At 36.3% G+C, this 16072-nt stretch overlaps 1 protein-coding gene across 1 annotated transcript in view; it reads left to right on the forward strand.

Annotated features, from left to right (window-relative positions):
• Positions 1-351: 351 nt before the first annotated feature.
• MXRA5 (matrix remodeling associated 5) overlaps positions 352-16072 on the forward strand; it is a 37449-nt gene continuing 21728 nt past the window's right edge. The window contains exons 1-4 of the mRNA XM_043997048.1: positions 352-467; positions 3388-3600; positions 12212-12341; positions 12554-12944. Of these exons, the coding sequence (XP_043852983.1) occupies positions 3416-3600; positions 12212-12341; positions 12554-12944 (706 nt within the window). The 5' untranslated portion in view covers positions 352-467; positions 3388-3415. The remainder of the gene's footprint in view (positions 468-3387; positions 3601-12211; positions 12342-12553; positions 12945-16072) is intronic.

Raw genomic sequence — 16072 nt, forward strand, 5'->3', positions numbered from 1 at the left:
CTCCTTCTCCAGCTGGGATTTCTGGATTTTCTCTGGGAAAAAAAAAAGGAATTCTTCAAAGGGCATCTTTGTTGTAGTTGTCATTGTCATCGTCCTTGTTGATGTTACTTCAGATGTCTAAGTGAAGCTTTGAAGCAGGGATGCTTGCCTCCTTCTCCCCTCTGGATGCAGCAAGATGAAGAGGGGTCCAGAAGGGTGACCTCAGACCCCAGCCAACGAAAGGGTCCCAGACGTTTGGCTCGTGGCTTTGTCTCCCCCTGGGTGGGGCAGGGTGGAGGTGGTGGTGAGGCGTGGACTTTGGAAAACGCTGGTGCTGTGGAATAAAAAGCCCAGGAGCCCAGAATTCGTGGAAAGCGCTCATTCCACAAGTCTATCCATTAGCTCCTAGCTTTCGCCCCCTCTGGCACAGTTTGAAGAGGATGGGGTCTGCAGACTGATGTGTAGGACGTCGCTTTTCCAAACTTCAGGTAAATGTGGATGTTGGGGGCTTTCCTTGTACCTCCTCCTCCATTCCCCACACGCATTTCCAGCTGCTTCGGAAAGGAGAAATATATAACTGCGATTATCTGAGTGGCTTAAACTTGGTAGGCAAAGGAGGGGAGGAAGAAAAAATGGGCAGAGAGGCTAGTAGGTCTGGGGGTGGCCCATGCATTGTCCCTGGAAGAAATCTGGGAGGCCAGAGAGAAGACTCCGTTTTAACTGCTTCCAGCTACTTTTCTTTTACAAGCTTAGGGGCTAGTTAAAACCGTCAGACTCTGCAGGGTATATGCTGACTGCAGCTGAGAAGAAGGGTTGCATCTACAGAGAGGCTGGATTTGAATCAGGTCGCCTTACAAATCTCTGCTGCCTTCGAGATGCCTTTGCGTGCCTGCTACTCATACACACACGCATAGCTATAGCTATAGCTATATGCATATGTGTGTGTATACACACATACATATACCTATATGATGCTCTCTTGCTCTGAGACTAGTGTCTCAGACTAGAGACTCATCAACGGGGTTTCCAGGTGGGGCAGGATCTACCCTTGAAATGGCCAAGGGAGGGAAAAAGGAAGATGCGACTCATCCACTTCCCAGTACGCTCTCCAAACACTGAGAGCACCCCCGCCCCCGCTCCCCACCCCACCCCCATCTCCGTTCTCTTCCTTCGCGAGATCAAGATTTCAACCCTAGAGAGGAAAGTAAGCGAAAACCCAGACTGAGTTCCGCGACGGAGGAACCAAAGCCCCGGCGATTATTCTCGCTTCAGCGAAGGAAGCTGGGGAAGTCATCAGCGTGCCCTAAAGGGAGCATGAGATCTGGCGGCAATCCGGGAAAGAAGCAGCTTGGAGAGCCCGCCTCAGGCTGCCCCTGTTATTAGTATTAGAGTAATTTATGGCGCTGTGCTCCTTGCGCACGAGAGCAGAGGATCTGGAGCTAGTCCAGGCCGAGAGCAAGCAGGCCGGTCCAAATAGTTTGCCTCCCTGAGAGAAAGGAAGTTTGACTCATTCCCTCCCCGCCCCAATTTGTTAGCGGTGCCGTCTGGAGCAGCCTCCAGAGAGCCACCGAGAGGTTTTGGAAACTGGCTGAAGACCCGGGATGTGCAGCTACTGCTCCGGGTCCTAGATTCTTCCTCCCCACACCCCCACCTCCTCCTTCCCATTCCCCCCACCCCCTACCCGGTACCCGAGCCCAGTGAGATCGCTGTGGATCCTAGCTAGGCAGACGATCTATTTCCCTTGAGTTCTCCGAAGGCAATGAATATTGGAAGGAAAGAGAGGCAGAAGAGAGGAGAAAATGAGTGAAGTATGGGAGTCACTTCCGTAGGAAGCCTGAAATGAGGAACAATCTGTTTGCCTTCCTCTTCGGTCAGGTAGCCAGAGGGTCAGAGAAGGCTGGATGTCTTAGTAGAATCCCTTTCAAAAAAGGCTACTACTACCTATATGCCAAGTTTGAGCAGCAAGAGCATTTATAGGAGTGAAGGACACAGGCTAGAGTAGAAACTCTTCACTTGACGTGGCTCCGAAGTTCATGTCTGAAGAACCAGAACTATTCTCTCTGGAGAACAGCTTTCCCTTTTTCCCACCATGCCTAAGATGTGAAACTGAATTTGGAGAAAATGTAGTTTCCTCAGTCATTTAAGTCTCTCCTTCTCCTTCCAATTTCTGTATTGTTTTGTTTCCTTTTGTCCCAAATGGTGAGAGTGGGGAGAGGTTTGGTTTTGTTTGTTTGTTTTTAATCAATTGTGCATTTTATCGTTTTCAAGGAGACTGGGGAATAAAACGACCAGTACCTTAAAAAAAGTTTTCATTCAATACGAAGTAGAATTCTTTTGCTTTAAAACCACATATATCTTTAAAAAGGTAGGATCGTTATTCTTATTTTTTTTTTATTCAGTGCAATGATGGTTAGAACACCGTTATAATATTGGTATTTCCAAAACGTGCAGCTGGAGCACTGTTGAGTTGTGAAAAGATGAAAAGTGGGTCCCTGAGTATTTCCATTATTGCTTTTTGAATCCCCCAGTCCTTTTGCTTATTTAAATGTCCTTGATTTCTGAAAACCTTTTCACCTTTGAAATTCTGGGAAAGATAGGTTTTTTTTTTTGGTTGTTTTTTTTTTTGTTTTTTTGTGTTTTTTGCTATTCTACTCATAAAAGTTTCCATAGAGGACCCCAAACAGCCATCAACACTATGACATCATATTCATTCCCTTGACAAGCAACCTCTGACATGAAATAGTGCATGTGGTTCTTTTAATGAAAAGAATGGTCTTATTAAAACAAAACACTGGTGAAATGAATGTGTTTCCACACCCTAAAAAATTGTGTTTGTTTTTTTTTATTGGACCATAGCTAGAAATGTAATGAAAATATGAAAATGGCAACAGATGTTTAAGAAACTCTTTGACAGGAAGAACTTGCCCCTGGAAAACATTATTAATTATTGCCAATGATACTGAAAATTGTATAGATCTTTCAATGAAATCAACTGAGTAGAAGAAACCTATTTTCTTTTGTAAGAGTTATAGTTGCAGTAGAAAAATGCTGATATGTTAATCTAGTAACTTTTTGTGTAAGAAGAGATTGTGATTGAATTTAAGGATCACACAAAGAATAAGAAGATAAGAAAGTAACTAATAACTACTCCGAGTTTGTGGAATATGAAACAAAATGTAAGGGAAAAGTTCAAATATATGTTTATTTTCTTAAATGATATAAGGGTGCTAAACAGATCCGTTTATTTTTTTAAATCTAAGGAAGTTACATAATCATTCTTTAGTTTAATATAATTTTAGAAAACAGTTCTAGAAAAAGAAACCAATGGCACATTGAAACTAAAAGCATATTTTTATTGTTATTATTATTATTATTATCACCACCATCATCATTATTATTATAAAACAGGTACCAAAAAATAACGAAGTTTGACAAGATGCAGAAGGCAACTTTGGAGGCACTATCCGTGGTGCTGATCCTGTTTTGGGGACATCCTCAGGATTCACTTGCATGCCCTCACCCATGTGCATGCTATGTTCCTACAGAAGTTCACTGCACATTTCGATCTTTAGCTTCAGTGCCAGCAAGGATTTCTAAACATGTGGAAAGAATCAATTTGGGGTTTGTACCACAATTTTCTAAGCACTTTAAAATATGTATATTTTTCTTCTTACTAACCTCTGAATGATTAAATATATGTGGGAAATAGAGGGAAACCTTTATGCTAAATGCTGTCATTTCATAGAATCAACCTTAATTACTTCTCATATGAAACTGGTTTCATAAGGTCTAAAAACAAGGATGTTTCTTATCAACCTCAATTTGGTAAGATGTTTTATTACCAATATTAATTATAGATATTGTGTTATGTCAATCATTCAGATAAATTAATGTAGATTCTGCCAATTCCTTTAATTATGAGATGAAATAAATAACCTTTTGAAAATATTTTAGCACAATGAAAAGAATTACCAAATCTGTGACTTTTAAAAAAGTCATCTAAATGCTTGGTATTGATATAAAATGGCTATTAAATGTTAACTATTTGAAAAAAATCCTCTTTTAAGAATATTTCTATATATTATGCCAAATTGAACTGTCTTATTTTTTCATTCTCTTGAATTTTGTTGTGATTTTACATTTATTCCTTTTGCCTATGAATTTTCTCTTCAATATAGACTTTGTGATCCTTTTAACTATGGAAAGGTGACAGATAATTCAGAAGTTTAAGAAAATAGGAAAATAAATGCCTGAAATGCTTGTTGTTGGATTATTTTCTTGAAAATGAAATGGTGTCATTTTTAAAGGAAGTAATAATTTCTATCATTATTTGAGTAAAATTTAAAGATACAACGCTAAAGAGAGTGTAACTAGATTCAGTGGTCATAGGTGAAAGAGTCAAATCAGACAATAAAAGAAAGTTAAGGTAATAAGGAAAACTTTCCAAGTCTGAGGCAATGGACAGTGTAATATTATTCGCAGTAATGTTATAGGAACCCTTGTGGTTTGAATCACTTGAAAATCAGACAGATATGGTAGTCTCAGAAATAAAAAGGGAAAGCCAAATATTTCCGTTTCTATGAATCTGACATTTGTTCATGTTTAGCAGTTTTCCCACATGGGAGATAAAGTTATTTAATCCTATTCTGGAACATGAGTTCCATATTTTGGTTTATGTGGATGGAAAGAAGACTTAGATTCCATGTCCCTTTCCTCTGCTTCTCATCTACATATGCTCTATCTTCCCTTCCTATTCCATGTACCTTTCTGGGAATATAGCTATTAAATATTTATGATTTCCCATTCTACATGTCACCCAGTCAAAGGATACTACTAAGTAATGCTTCAGTGCACAATGACCAAAAGGCAGAATGATATAATTTTCCTTTCCCTGATTCAGTTGTGAGGGAGTAAAGAGAAATGTGGTTTGAAACTTGTCAAAAAATGAAAGTATTGGGCAGGAACTCTTTAATGGAATATTAATGGATCTTTGAATATGCTAGCGTTCTTGGCAAATCAGATAACAATAGTGGGGATGGTTGACTTTTTGAGACACTTTACAGTTTATAAAACTTCTCACAACCACCCCTGAAAGTCAGAAGGACAAAGATTTAGCCTATCTCAAGGTTTTTTTCCACATTTATCCATAAGTTCAGTTTTCTCAGTGTCAGAATTTATTCTCCTCTCCTCTAGAAAGAAATAATTACTTTTGTTCAATATCAGAGATAAATATTTAGAGATGGGAAGGGGAAGTAAAAAACTACTGAATATGGCCAATATTATGATGCCCTGATAGCTTTTCCCCATAAAACTGCAAAGACAACAAAGCAAAAGCTCACTTCTGTGTTTTTTTGAAAGTGAATGGCAAAAAAGATTTTTTTAATCCTACCTGTTAATATTATAGAAATGTGAACATTTAATTCAAGAAATGAATTGCTTCACAATGTTTTGCTACTAGCTGTATAATTTTGTAAAATGGATTAATATAATTCTGTTGCATCATAACTATATTTAACTACTATAATGCTATCTTGAGGGGAAGAATACCCCAGAAGAGGAGAAAATGGAATTATATAATGTGACAAAGTAGAGCCGCAGAGAAATAGATGTGCAATGCTTACAAAACTTAGAACCTGATTTGTCTTTTTAGTAGTTTGGAAAGGCTTTAAAACTTGAGAGGAAGCTGAAATTGTTGGCAGGATACTGAGGAAAGGTCGTATTTCTTCACAGCTATATACAACATGCCCATTCAGTGTATGATGAGAGATCTTCTGTTTCTGCACAAGGTGATCTAGACAACTTTTCCATTAACTATTTTCCAAATATAAAAAGGAAAAAAAGTGAATTATTTTCTGCCTGACAAGACTTTTTTCTGTTTAGAAATGGTTTCATCAAACTTTTTTGGACATCTTTCTAGAATTCCTAATAGCTTAATAAATAATACATTATGAATTATGAAATTTTTCTTTCTTGTGTAGACAACATTGTTCTAAAAGTCCTAAACAATATGTCTCTTTTTATAACAGGAAGAGAGAAAACCTGCCCTCCATTTCCCTTACCCTTAGGTTGCTTTCTAGACAATATTTATCTTTCTAGAATTTTCAACACATCATCCAATCCATCACTTCAATCCAGAAGCTTCTTCAGCTTCTGGAAAATTATATAGGAGTGATCAATTTTATTCTTGACATGCCCCATTCTTGCACATTCAGTGAGATCTCAGATTGAAAGTTGGAAGGGATCTTAGAAGTCGCCTGATGCAATCCCCTTATTTTACATAAAAGGACACTACAACTTAAAGGGGGCACGGTGACTTTCCCCAGACTTCACAGAATGGAAGTGACAGCACCAGTTCCATGGTCCCATGGCTTTGAATCCAATCCTCTTTCTCTTAGACTATATTGTCTTCCAGGCCAGGACAAATGGACTCAATCCCACACTAAGCCATTATACTTATGAACAAGTGTGACTCACTCCACTCTTTATATTTGTGTTGCCTATTAAAATCCTTGGTTCTCTCCTTTTAGGGGCCAGAATGTGGAACACTAAAATTAATGTTTGGTTAAGTCCTTCAAAACCAATTTGTATACCGACAGAAGAAAGTTGATGGGGGAGGGGAACACCACAGGAATTGAACCTAAATATTTCTGGAAAATATATTTCTGATTCATACTAAAAGTGCATTTCTCTATTCCAGTATAGCATTGTCCACTGCATTCCTGACCTCTTTCCTTCTAATGTGGTTTCTTTAAAATATAGTCTCCTCTAGGACAATTATTGTCTCTGTTTCCCCTTTATTTCCCTCTTCATAGAACTAAAACTAGAACGGGGATGTCTAGTAATGGAAAGGGCATTGTAATATCCTCACACATCATTTTCAGTCTTATCTTTGTTGATCCCTGTGTTAACATGGGTCAGATAGGTGATCCTCACTTTCATTACATATAAATGAGGACCTGAGATGATTTCTAAGATACCTTCTATCTTGTGATCCAATGAGGTCCTAGCTTTGCAAAGACATGTATTGATAATAGACATAAAGAAAAGTTATGACAATTTCCTTTTCATGGCATTTCTGTTGTTATTGTAAGAAAACTTGTACCACTTTACATATAATTTACATCTGATCAATAGGTAGGACAAATATTGTTCTAGAACTGAATAAATGAAGGCTTTAAGAAGTTAAGAAATTTACTCATTTTGTTGTTCAGTCATGCCCAACTCTTTGTGGTCCAAAGTTAGGCAAAGATACTGGAGTAGTTTTCCATTTCCTTCTCCAGCTTATTTTACAGATGAGGAAACTGAGGCAAACAGAGTTAAGTAACTTGCCCAGCATCACCCAGCTAGGAAGTGTCTGAGGCCAGATTTGAGCTCAGGGAAATACTCATGAAGAGAAATCTTCCTGACTACAGGCCCAGTAGTCCATCCATTGTGTCACCTAGCTTTACCATTATGTACTCGTAGTCACACACAATTTTAGCTGTCACTTCCTATACTTGTTATACCCAGGTCTTCTGACTCAGCATCGAAACCTTTTTATTCAGTATAGCATACTGTCTTGCTTTATGATGGATAAACAAACACATGCCCAAAAGGTACAATAATGAATAAATAGTCAGGGAGAATTTAAGCATGCCTTTAAAATATTTTCTTTCAAAACAAAACTTGGCAAATTGTGTAGCAAGAACTGTCTAAGTACCACATATTCAGACAGTTAACCTCTCAGTTCTTCTAGGAATCTCTGGCAGAGTGGATGCCAATCCGAATTAGTAGAACGATTTTTATAACTGGAAGTTCCTACATGAATGATATCACAGATCTAGTCTCACATTCTGCCAAAAAAGAAAAAAGAAAACAGAAAGAAAATCCTTTTAATTTTAATTCCCAAATAACTCATACTCATATAATTATATATTGGCCTCAGATGCATTCTCTGTTCTTCTGAAGTTTATAATGCCAAGAATGACTTTGTCTATCAGGAAGAAATAGGGAAAAGAGTTTAATGAGCACAATAAGTTAATAACCTATTTCCACAAGTAATTATTCAGGTTTCTTGACATTTCTGAAGTTGATTAATTAATTATGTTCAAAAAGCTGTATAATTTTTAAAAAGCAATCAGTATCTTTCTACATAACACTTTCTTATATGATCTTAAAATGTCTGAAGAAAAAGGGATCTGGAAAGCACTTACTCTAACATTATGGTTTTACATATGAGGAGTGTAAACAGTATCCAGATGGCTCAATGGATAGAGTGGAGGGCTTAGAGTCAGGAAGACTCGAGTTCAAATCTAGCCTCAGAATTTAGGAGCTGTGTGACCCTGAGAAAGTCACTTAACTCTTTTTGCCTCACTTTTCTCACATGTCAAAAATGAGCTGGAGAATGAAATAGCAAACCATTCCAGTATCTTTACCAAGAAAACCCAAAATAAGGTTACAAAGAGTCAGACAGGACTGAATCAATTGGATGATGACAACAACAACAAACAGTATCTAAGATGTTAAATGACTTGCTATGGATCAAATGGCTAATAAATGGTGGACTCGAGTATTCTGACAACTGCACCAGCCCCATAGTAATCCATCCATGCTGCCTCCCTAGGATCTCCTTGCCTTTTGTTTTTAACTTTTCCATTCTTTGTGTTTCCATATGTTCCTTTGTCATCTATCCTGGTTATAATTTCCTACCTATTTTATCATACTCTTTTCTTATCACCCATAGAAAGGCCTTGGACAAAGAAAACTCATGCATGCCTATGATGTCATCTAAAAGAGAAACTTATCTATAAGCACATGATGCTTCTAATATGATAATAGATAGTCATAAATTCTAGATGTGGAGAAGAATTTAAAGTCTGTGGAATCTGACGTCTTCAGTTTAGAGATAAGGAAACTAAGGCCCGGACAAGCTAAATGATTTGCCCAAGGTGGCACAGGTAGTTAGCAACAGAACCAAGGTATAAACCCACCTCCTCTGACTTCAAATCCAGTGTGCTATTCTTCTATTATACAATGCCATATTCAACTTGCTTGAGTGTATTTAGCTTAGCAAGAAATATAATAGTTCAAGAAAAATGTGTTATGGGGTAATCTACTCTCTCGTTTGAGTTGTCCGTTATGTTACAGAGTCATGACGATAAGTTTGAGAACAGGATGTTGTAGTTGTCAAGTTTGGTTATTCTTCAACCTATAGGAATAGTGTAGAGTTTCCAGGATCAAAACATAATTCAGAAGGTGACTTTGGGGGGGGGGTTCTTAGTGATACAGATTCATTAACTACCTTGCCTGATTTTCATGATATTAAATTTTATACAAACTTATAGTTTATTGATTTCCTGGGCATTTTATTGCTATTTCCATGCTGCACAATACACACAAGGTACCCCCAAGAAAAATACTAGGGATCTATGCATTTGAATTCATCAAGTAGGTGATATTATTTAAATAAATCCTGAGAGGCAACAGGGTTTGGTAATCAAAGAGTTGGCCTTTGAAACACAATAGCCTAAATTTAGATCCCACCTCATTCATATTTAGTTTATGTACTTCTGTGCTAGGCATTTAACTTCTCAGTGACTCTGGGCATTCCCTAAGTTTATATAGCATAGGAAAGTTTTCTCTTTGCACTGGTAATATCTTCTCCAGTAAAATCATGTGTCCAGTCCTCCATCTCCACTAAAATGCTTACTACTTTTTCTACTGGAATAAAATATATCTTTATGAATAGTAGATTGAAAATAATATGAAACTCTAAGTTAGACTCTAAAACCTCTGCTGAAGCAATCGCCTAACTGGGAAATGTTCAGTAGACATATCATAGCACTTATGTATCAATGGCATAATGCCATGGAGGTATAGAAATCCAGGATGTCTGTTTTTATAGCCTCACATAGAAATATCCCATCATAATACCTGTCAACAACTATTTCAAGGGAATCCTATGTGTCTGAGTTAAATGAGACAATCAGAGAGGTATAGAAAACATTCATATTAAGATGGAGAAACCCAGACATCTAAGAATATGGTTGACACATATACATAGGTTATCCTGACATCTGGCTTCATTGAAGGGACTTTTTTGATTGTCACCTTCATACTCAGCTCACTCAGATTCAACTTGGAGCCCACTGAGCAAAGTTAGCTTTTCTGTCTGCAGCAGCAGTGCTTTGCTACTAGTTTCCTTGTTATATACATTGTAAATAATTTCTGCCCACATGGCAGGGGTTATCTATAAGTGCATCTACTTCTGCCAACTTCTAGGTGATAATGTACTCCCCACTATACCTGGCCCAACCAATTACTTACAGTCCAAGACTACTAATCTAACAGCCAGGCAGCCAGGCTTTAGAACTGATATCAGAAAGATCTAGCTTCAAGCTTGACTTCACTTGCTTGTGATCTTGGGCAAATCCTTTAACCTATCTGTGCCTCAGTTCTTCCATCTGTAAAATGAAGGGGTTGGAATCAATGGCCACTAAAATCTCTTCCTAGTCTAAATCTTTGATCCTATGATTCTGGTTCTGCTACTGATTAACTATATGCTCTAACTAGACTTCAGTTGCCTAGTCTGAAAACTGTGGGAATTGGATTAGAAGATTTTTAAAGTCTCTTCTGCCTCCAACATTCAAGAATTTGATAAATATAACACTTAACTGGCATGCATTTAGTTCTCTCTGATTAATTTCTTTCTATCTGTATGAAATTCAGAAAAACAACAGAAGCTCATTATGGGAATAGAGCATTAGTGAATGAAGGACATTCAAGGTCATTGTGTAAAATATGGCTAAAATGGAGGCTTGGACATATGTTCACATGCATATATATGCTTTATATGTAGACGTATGTAATATATACACATATATTCATATTTATTCAATGAATTGTCTTAACTATTTCCACCTTTGTTAAGTAATAGTTTTAAGTTGAGATAACTAATAAAGGAATGTTTGATAACCTGGTCCATTTATGTATTATAATAATGCCATCTATTTTTTGGGGGGATAAGATGGCATTATGTAATAATGTTAGCATTAAAGTGGTCCTCTGAAGTCTTTGAAATTATACTAGGGAATGGTTTTGCTTCTGGGAATTATGTTTCCTGTACTCAGAATTTTATAGCTAGAAGGTTCTTTCTAAAGTTGGATATAAGGAGAAATACCATGTGTACTTGACCCTTGGCCCTACATATTTATTTAAAGATTAAAAGTCTAGCACTAAACACATCTGTTTTTAGGAAAATGGGGAGAGTTGTAAACAAAGCCTTAAGGAATGTAATATCTATCTATACTCTCTCTCTCTCCATGCACATATATGTATATACATACCCACAGACATATATGTATGTCTGTATGTATGTATACACACACACACACACACACACACACACACACTGACAGAGTCTAAAAGTTTAGACAGTTATCCCTTATTCCTTCTTAGCCAAATTACTCCATGAAGTAAAATGAGAAACTTTTTGGTCTGTTAACATAAAGCAAGTCTGTAATATTTTCAAAATAGATTCTATTGAAATAGAATACTTTGGCACTGCCTTCCTCCCAGGTGATATACATCAATCCCAATTTCTACCTCCATTCACTAGTTATATGAATTTTCTAGCCTAAGAAAATATTGCTGGTAAATATATTTGCAGATTCTGAACCTTTACAGGTGCCAATGACTATGCTCTTTGATGCATCTTGTGAGACATTGTGAAATAGGATTTACCAGGGCTGCTTCCTTAACTCCTATTTCTAGTGACTGCTTACTATAATTTTGTCTTCTACTTCTACTTGAAAGGTAGCATCACTGTGCTTCTGATGGCCTCTCTATTTTTCCCAACTAGAACTGGTCAGATGCCATGCATTACTACCACTTCTGAGAAGCATTTTAATGAGGAAACATATGGATCAGTGACTATCAAAATTTTAAATCACATTTATTACTTTCTTATTTAAAAATAAAACAAAAACAAAGAACAATGACTGGTTCATTGAATTGGTAAATGTTAAAATAAAAATTCCAGTGACTGGCCTCCAACTGAATGCAGACTCATAAAGACTGCTTCATTTAGCTTTTGAATCCTGTATTTCATTGGAAGAAAGGTGAACTGGTATTCTTTAGGATCTGAGCCAATATAACTTTAAAATTCCCAACTAGTTAACTTGCACCTGGGCAAGCAGACTGGTAGATCTTTCATGTATGCATTCTAACAATGCACTGTTTCTTTATTCTCCAGGTTTAATAGCATACAGTCCATATCAGAAAACTCATTTGCGGGCCTTACCAAACTGGAGCTGCTCATGATTCATGGCAATGATATCCCAAACATACCTAATGGAGCCTTAAAAGATCTAACCTCTCTTCAGGTAAAATATGGAATTTATAAAAATAGCTAATTACAGCCTACATAATTCATTAATAAGGTCTGAAAAAAGGTAGCTTTCTTTAATGATCAATAAAATGGCCATCTCGACATTTAAAGAAGTACAAAATAATTATTTTGTCATTCTTTGTTCTTGCTCCCTATTTTTCTGTGGTATTTAAACATGAACAATACTATTCTTTTCTGTCATTGTAGGTCTTCAAGTTCAGCTACAATAAGTTGAGAGTCATAACAGCCGAAACCCTCCAGGGGCTTTCGAGTTTAATGAGACTACACATTGACCATAATAAGATTGAATTCATCCATCCACAAGCCTTTAATGGTTTAACTTCCTTGAGGTTACTCCATTTAGAAGGAAATTTGCTTCATCAGCTTCATCCTAGTACATTTTCCACATTTTCCTTTCTGGATTATTTTAGACTCTCTACAATAAGACACCTTTATTTATCTGAAAATGTTATCAAAACTCTGCCTGTTGGAATGCTCTCAAACATGCCACTTCTGGAAAATGTTTACCTCCATGGAAATCCTTGGTCTTGTGACTGTGGATTAAGATGGCTTCTTGAATGGGATGCAAGATCTAAAGGTAAGACTTCAATATAATTTAGTAAACATTTATTAAGTGTCTAATCCTTCTACTATTATTTGATTAGAATCAATAGACATTTATTAAGTGCATACTATATTCAGGGCAATACTTTGCTGCCTGCTGATAGCATTCAAATTATATTGTGTAGACCAAGGCTTCTTAAGCTTTTTCCACTTTTGACCCCTTTTTGTCTGAGAAATTTTTATGTGACCCAGGATAAAGGTATGTAAAATAGGTATATAGAAACTTTTACTGATGCCAAATATTTTTGTGACCTCCACATTCAGATATGTGACCCTATATGGGGTCATGCCACACAGTTTAAGAAGTTAGATTCTAGACTTCTACAAAAGAAATTCAAGCTCCATACATAGAAGCCAAGTTTACCCATCCATACTTGAATGAAACAAATCACAAATTTTATATCTATGTCTATAATATATACATACGTACAGATATGCACACATATACATATACATACACACACACACACACACACACACACACATATATATATATACATACACTTATACATACACACATATATCTTACCTTTTAAAATGCAACTTTGATTCCATATATGGAAATTTAGAGTATTGTCAATTTGGGGCAATACATATTCCCTCGTACAGTGACAAACTACACTGAATTCAGAGAAAGATGGTCTGGATGATGAATGATCTGAAAACCATGTTGTCTGATAAATAGTAGAAGGAAATTGTAATGTCTGGAGATGAGCAATGAGAAAGTAGAAAGGATACCATTGTCACGAGTCACAGACTTTTAAAAAGTTTTTATCAAAATATTGCTCTTTGGCATTAAACAATCTGATAAGAGAATATGACATATTTTCAGAGTAACTGAAACTCAGAATTTCAGATTTGGAAGGCACTTATGGCTAGTCTGACTCAAACCTGAAAAAGATTAGTTACTACAACATATACTATTTTTTTCAGGGCAGTGAGTGTTAAATGACTTGCCCAGGGTCACACAGCTAGTAAGTGTCATTGTATCTGAGGCCAGATTTAAACTCAGGTCCTTCTGAATCTAGGACTGCTGCTTTATCCACTGTACCACCTAGCTGCCCCCAGATTACTTTGTCTTAAAGGAGTGGCATAATTGAAGACTTTCTCTAAGCATAAAAATGTACTTATGAATAACTGCAATGGGGTTAGACTAATTTTTTGCTCATATGATGAATGTTCCTGAAACACATTCACAAGGTCACTTTTGAAATGAGAGTGTTAATATTTAATTAATTCTAATTCAATTAATATCTACATACTTATTCTTAAGGGATCAGAGTTTAGACTGTTATAAATATACAGAGGCAAACAGCAATAATAATAGACTTTAGTGATTCAAGATTTGAAAAGTAACTTAAATATATTACTTCATTTGATCTTCTCAACAACTCTGTGAGGTAAGTACTACAGTTATTATTATCCCCATTTTACAGATAAGGCTGAGAGGTGAAATTACTTTCCCTGGACTACACAGCTACTAGGTGGCTAAAAACGAATTCATACCCAGGTTTTCCTGATTTCAAGTCCAGCACTTCTACTATATACCGTGCTGTACTGTGGCATCCAAGTCAATTAAAATCAACAAACGTTTTTAAGCACTTACTACATGCATGGTACTACAAAGATGAAACTGGCACAGACTTCAAGGACCTCACAATCTAATAGAGGAGAGACAACTTGAGCAGGTAGAATTTGGAGAAGTCAAGGGAGAATACCTAAATTCTTAATCTGGGTGGGTGAAATCATTATCATCTTATAGTATAATTAATTTCCACTTACCATGTCAACAGAATCATCTAACTTTCCAGATTATTTAAAATGAAAAATAACTTTTGCTAAAAGAAAAGGAAAAAAAGAAGTTAACTGTGGCATATTTTACACTGGAAGTTTCTCTTTTGAACTAAACATTATTTTAATGAATCTGTCAGATTGCAATGATTTATGCAGCTACCTTGATCTCATGTTCCAACATACACCTAATTCCCTACAGAAACTGAGTGCATAACTGGCTGATCTTAGAATCATAGATGACTGACTGGTAAAGAACCTAGAGCCATCTGACCCAACCCTTTTTGTTAGGGACATTTGAATGCATTCATTGTATTGGTTAGATAGCTTTTTCTTTACAATTTCCACTTTCCTAAATAAAGAAGGTTCCATGTTCAAACTACTCCAAAAATCATGAATTATCTACCCCTTCCCAATATCTACTTTTTGTTAATGTAATTATTATTTCCCTATTTATACATTTTTCTAACTGGCCTGAACAAATAGTATCCTCTAATATGGCCATCTACCTATAACAAATACATTCTATGCCTTTGAACATTTTGACTTTTGCGTCCAAGTGCAAAATATTGACCCCATACTAATTATACTGACTTGTTAGCTTTGGTAACTATTTTTGATTAATAAATATTCTTGCTTCTCTTTGTTTAAATAAGCAATGCTATACCATATTTGGAAACATAGTCAACCCTAGTAATACCACTAATTATCTATATAAATATTATGGATAAAACACTGCAATAGCCACTACACTTTTGCTATAGGTATTGTTTGCTAGTGTCTGTCCTACCTTAATTTTTTCCTAGAGGATTTTGATCTCTCTTTAACTTTCTTCATTTCTTAACTTGTCCTAAAACACACAAACACACACATACACACACAGAGCAGGAGTATTTTGTCTTTCTGTCCACAGTGCCTGTTATAGGGCCCTGCATACATTAAGCATTTAATAATTGCTTGTTGAAACTAATTGACAATAGTTATTGGTTTCTAAGACCAGTGATAATTGCTTAATTGTCCCAATAAGTGTTTCAATTGTAACTGAGTCCTCAAAATATACATTCTTTAACTATAATTCAGCAGTAGTCATCATTTCATTTGGAGATTATGTAATACCTTCAAGTCTCTCCCTTGTCACCTGTGCCACTTACCTTTTAGACCCTTCACAGCTAGTTAACAACTATTCTATAAAGTAGGAAGGAAAGTAAGAAAATGTGTATTGTCAGCTTTGTCACTGCTCTGTTTCAGGTTTAGTGAAGACAGAGGTTGGAATATTGACAAATTTGTGTTTTGGATTATCCGCATTTTTCA

Source organism: Dromiciops gliroides, chromosome 3 (assembly GCF_019393635.1).
Source record: "Dromiciops gliroides isolate mDroGli1 chromosome 3, mDroGli1.pri, whole genome shotgun sequence".
Lineage (NCBI taxonomy): Eukaryota > Metazoa > Chordata > Mammalia > Microbiotheria > Microbiotheriidae > Dromiciops > Dromiciops gliroides.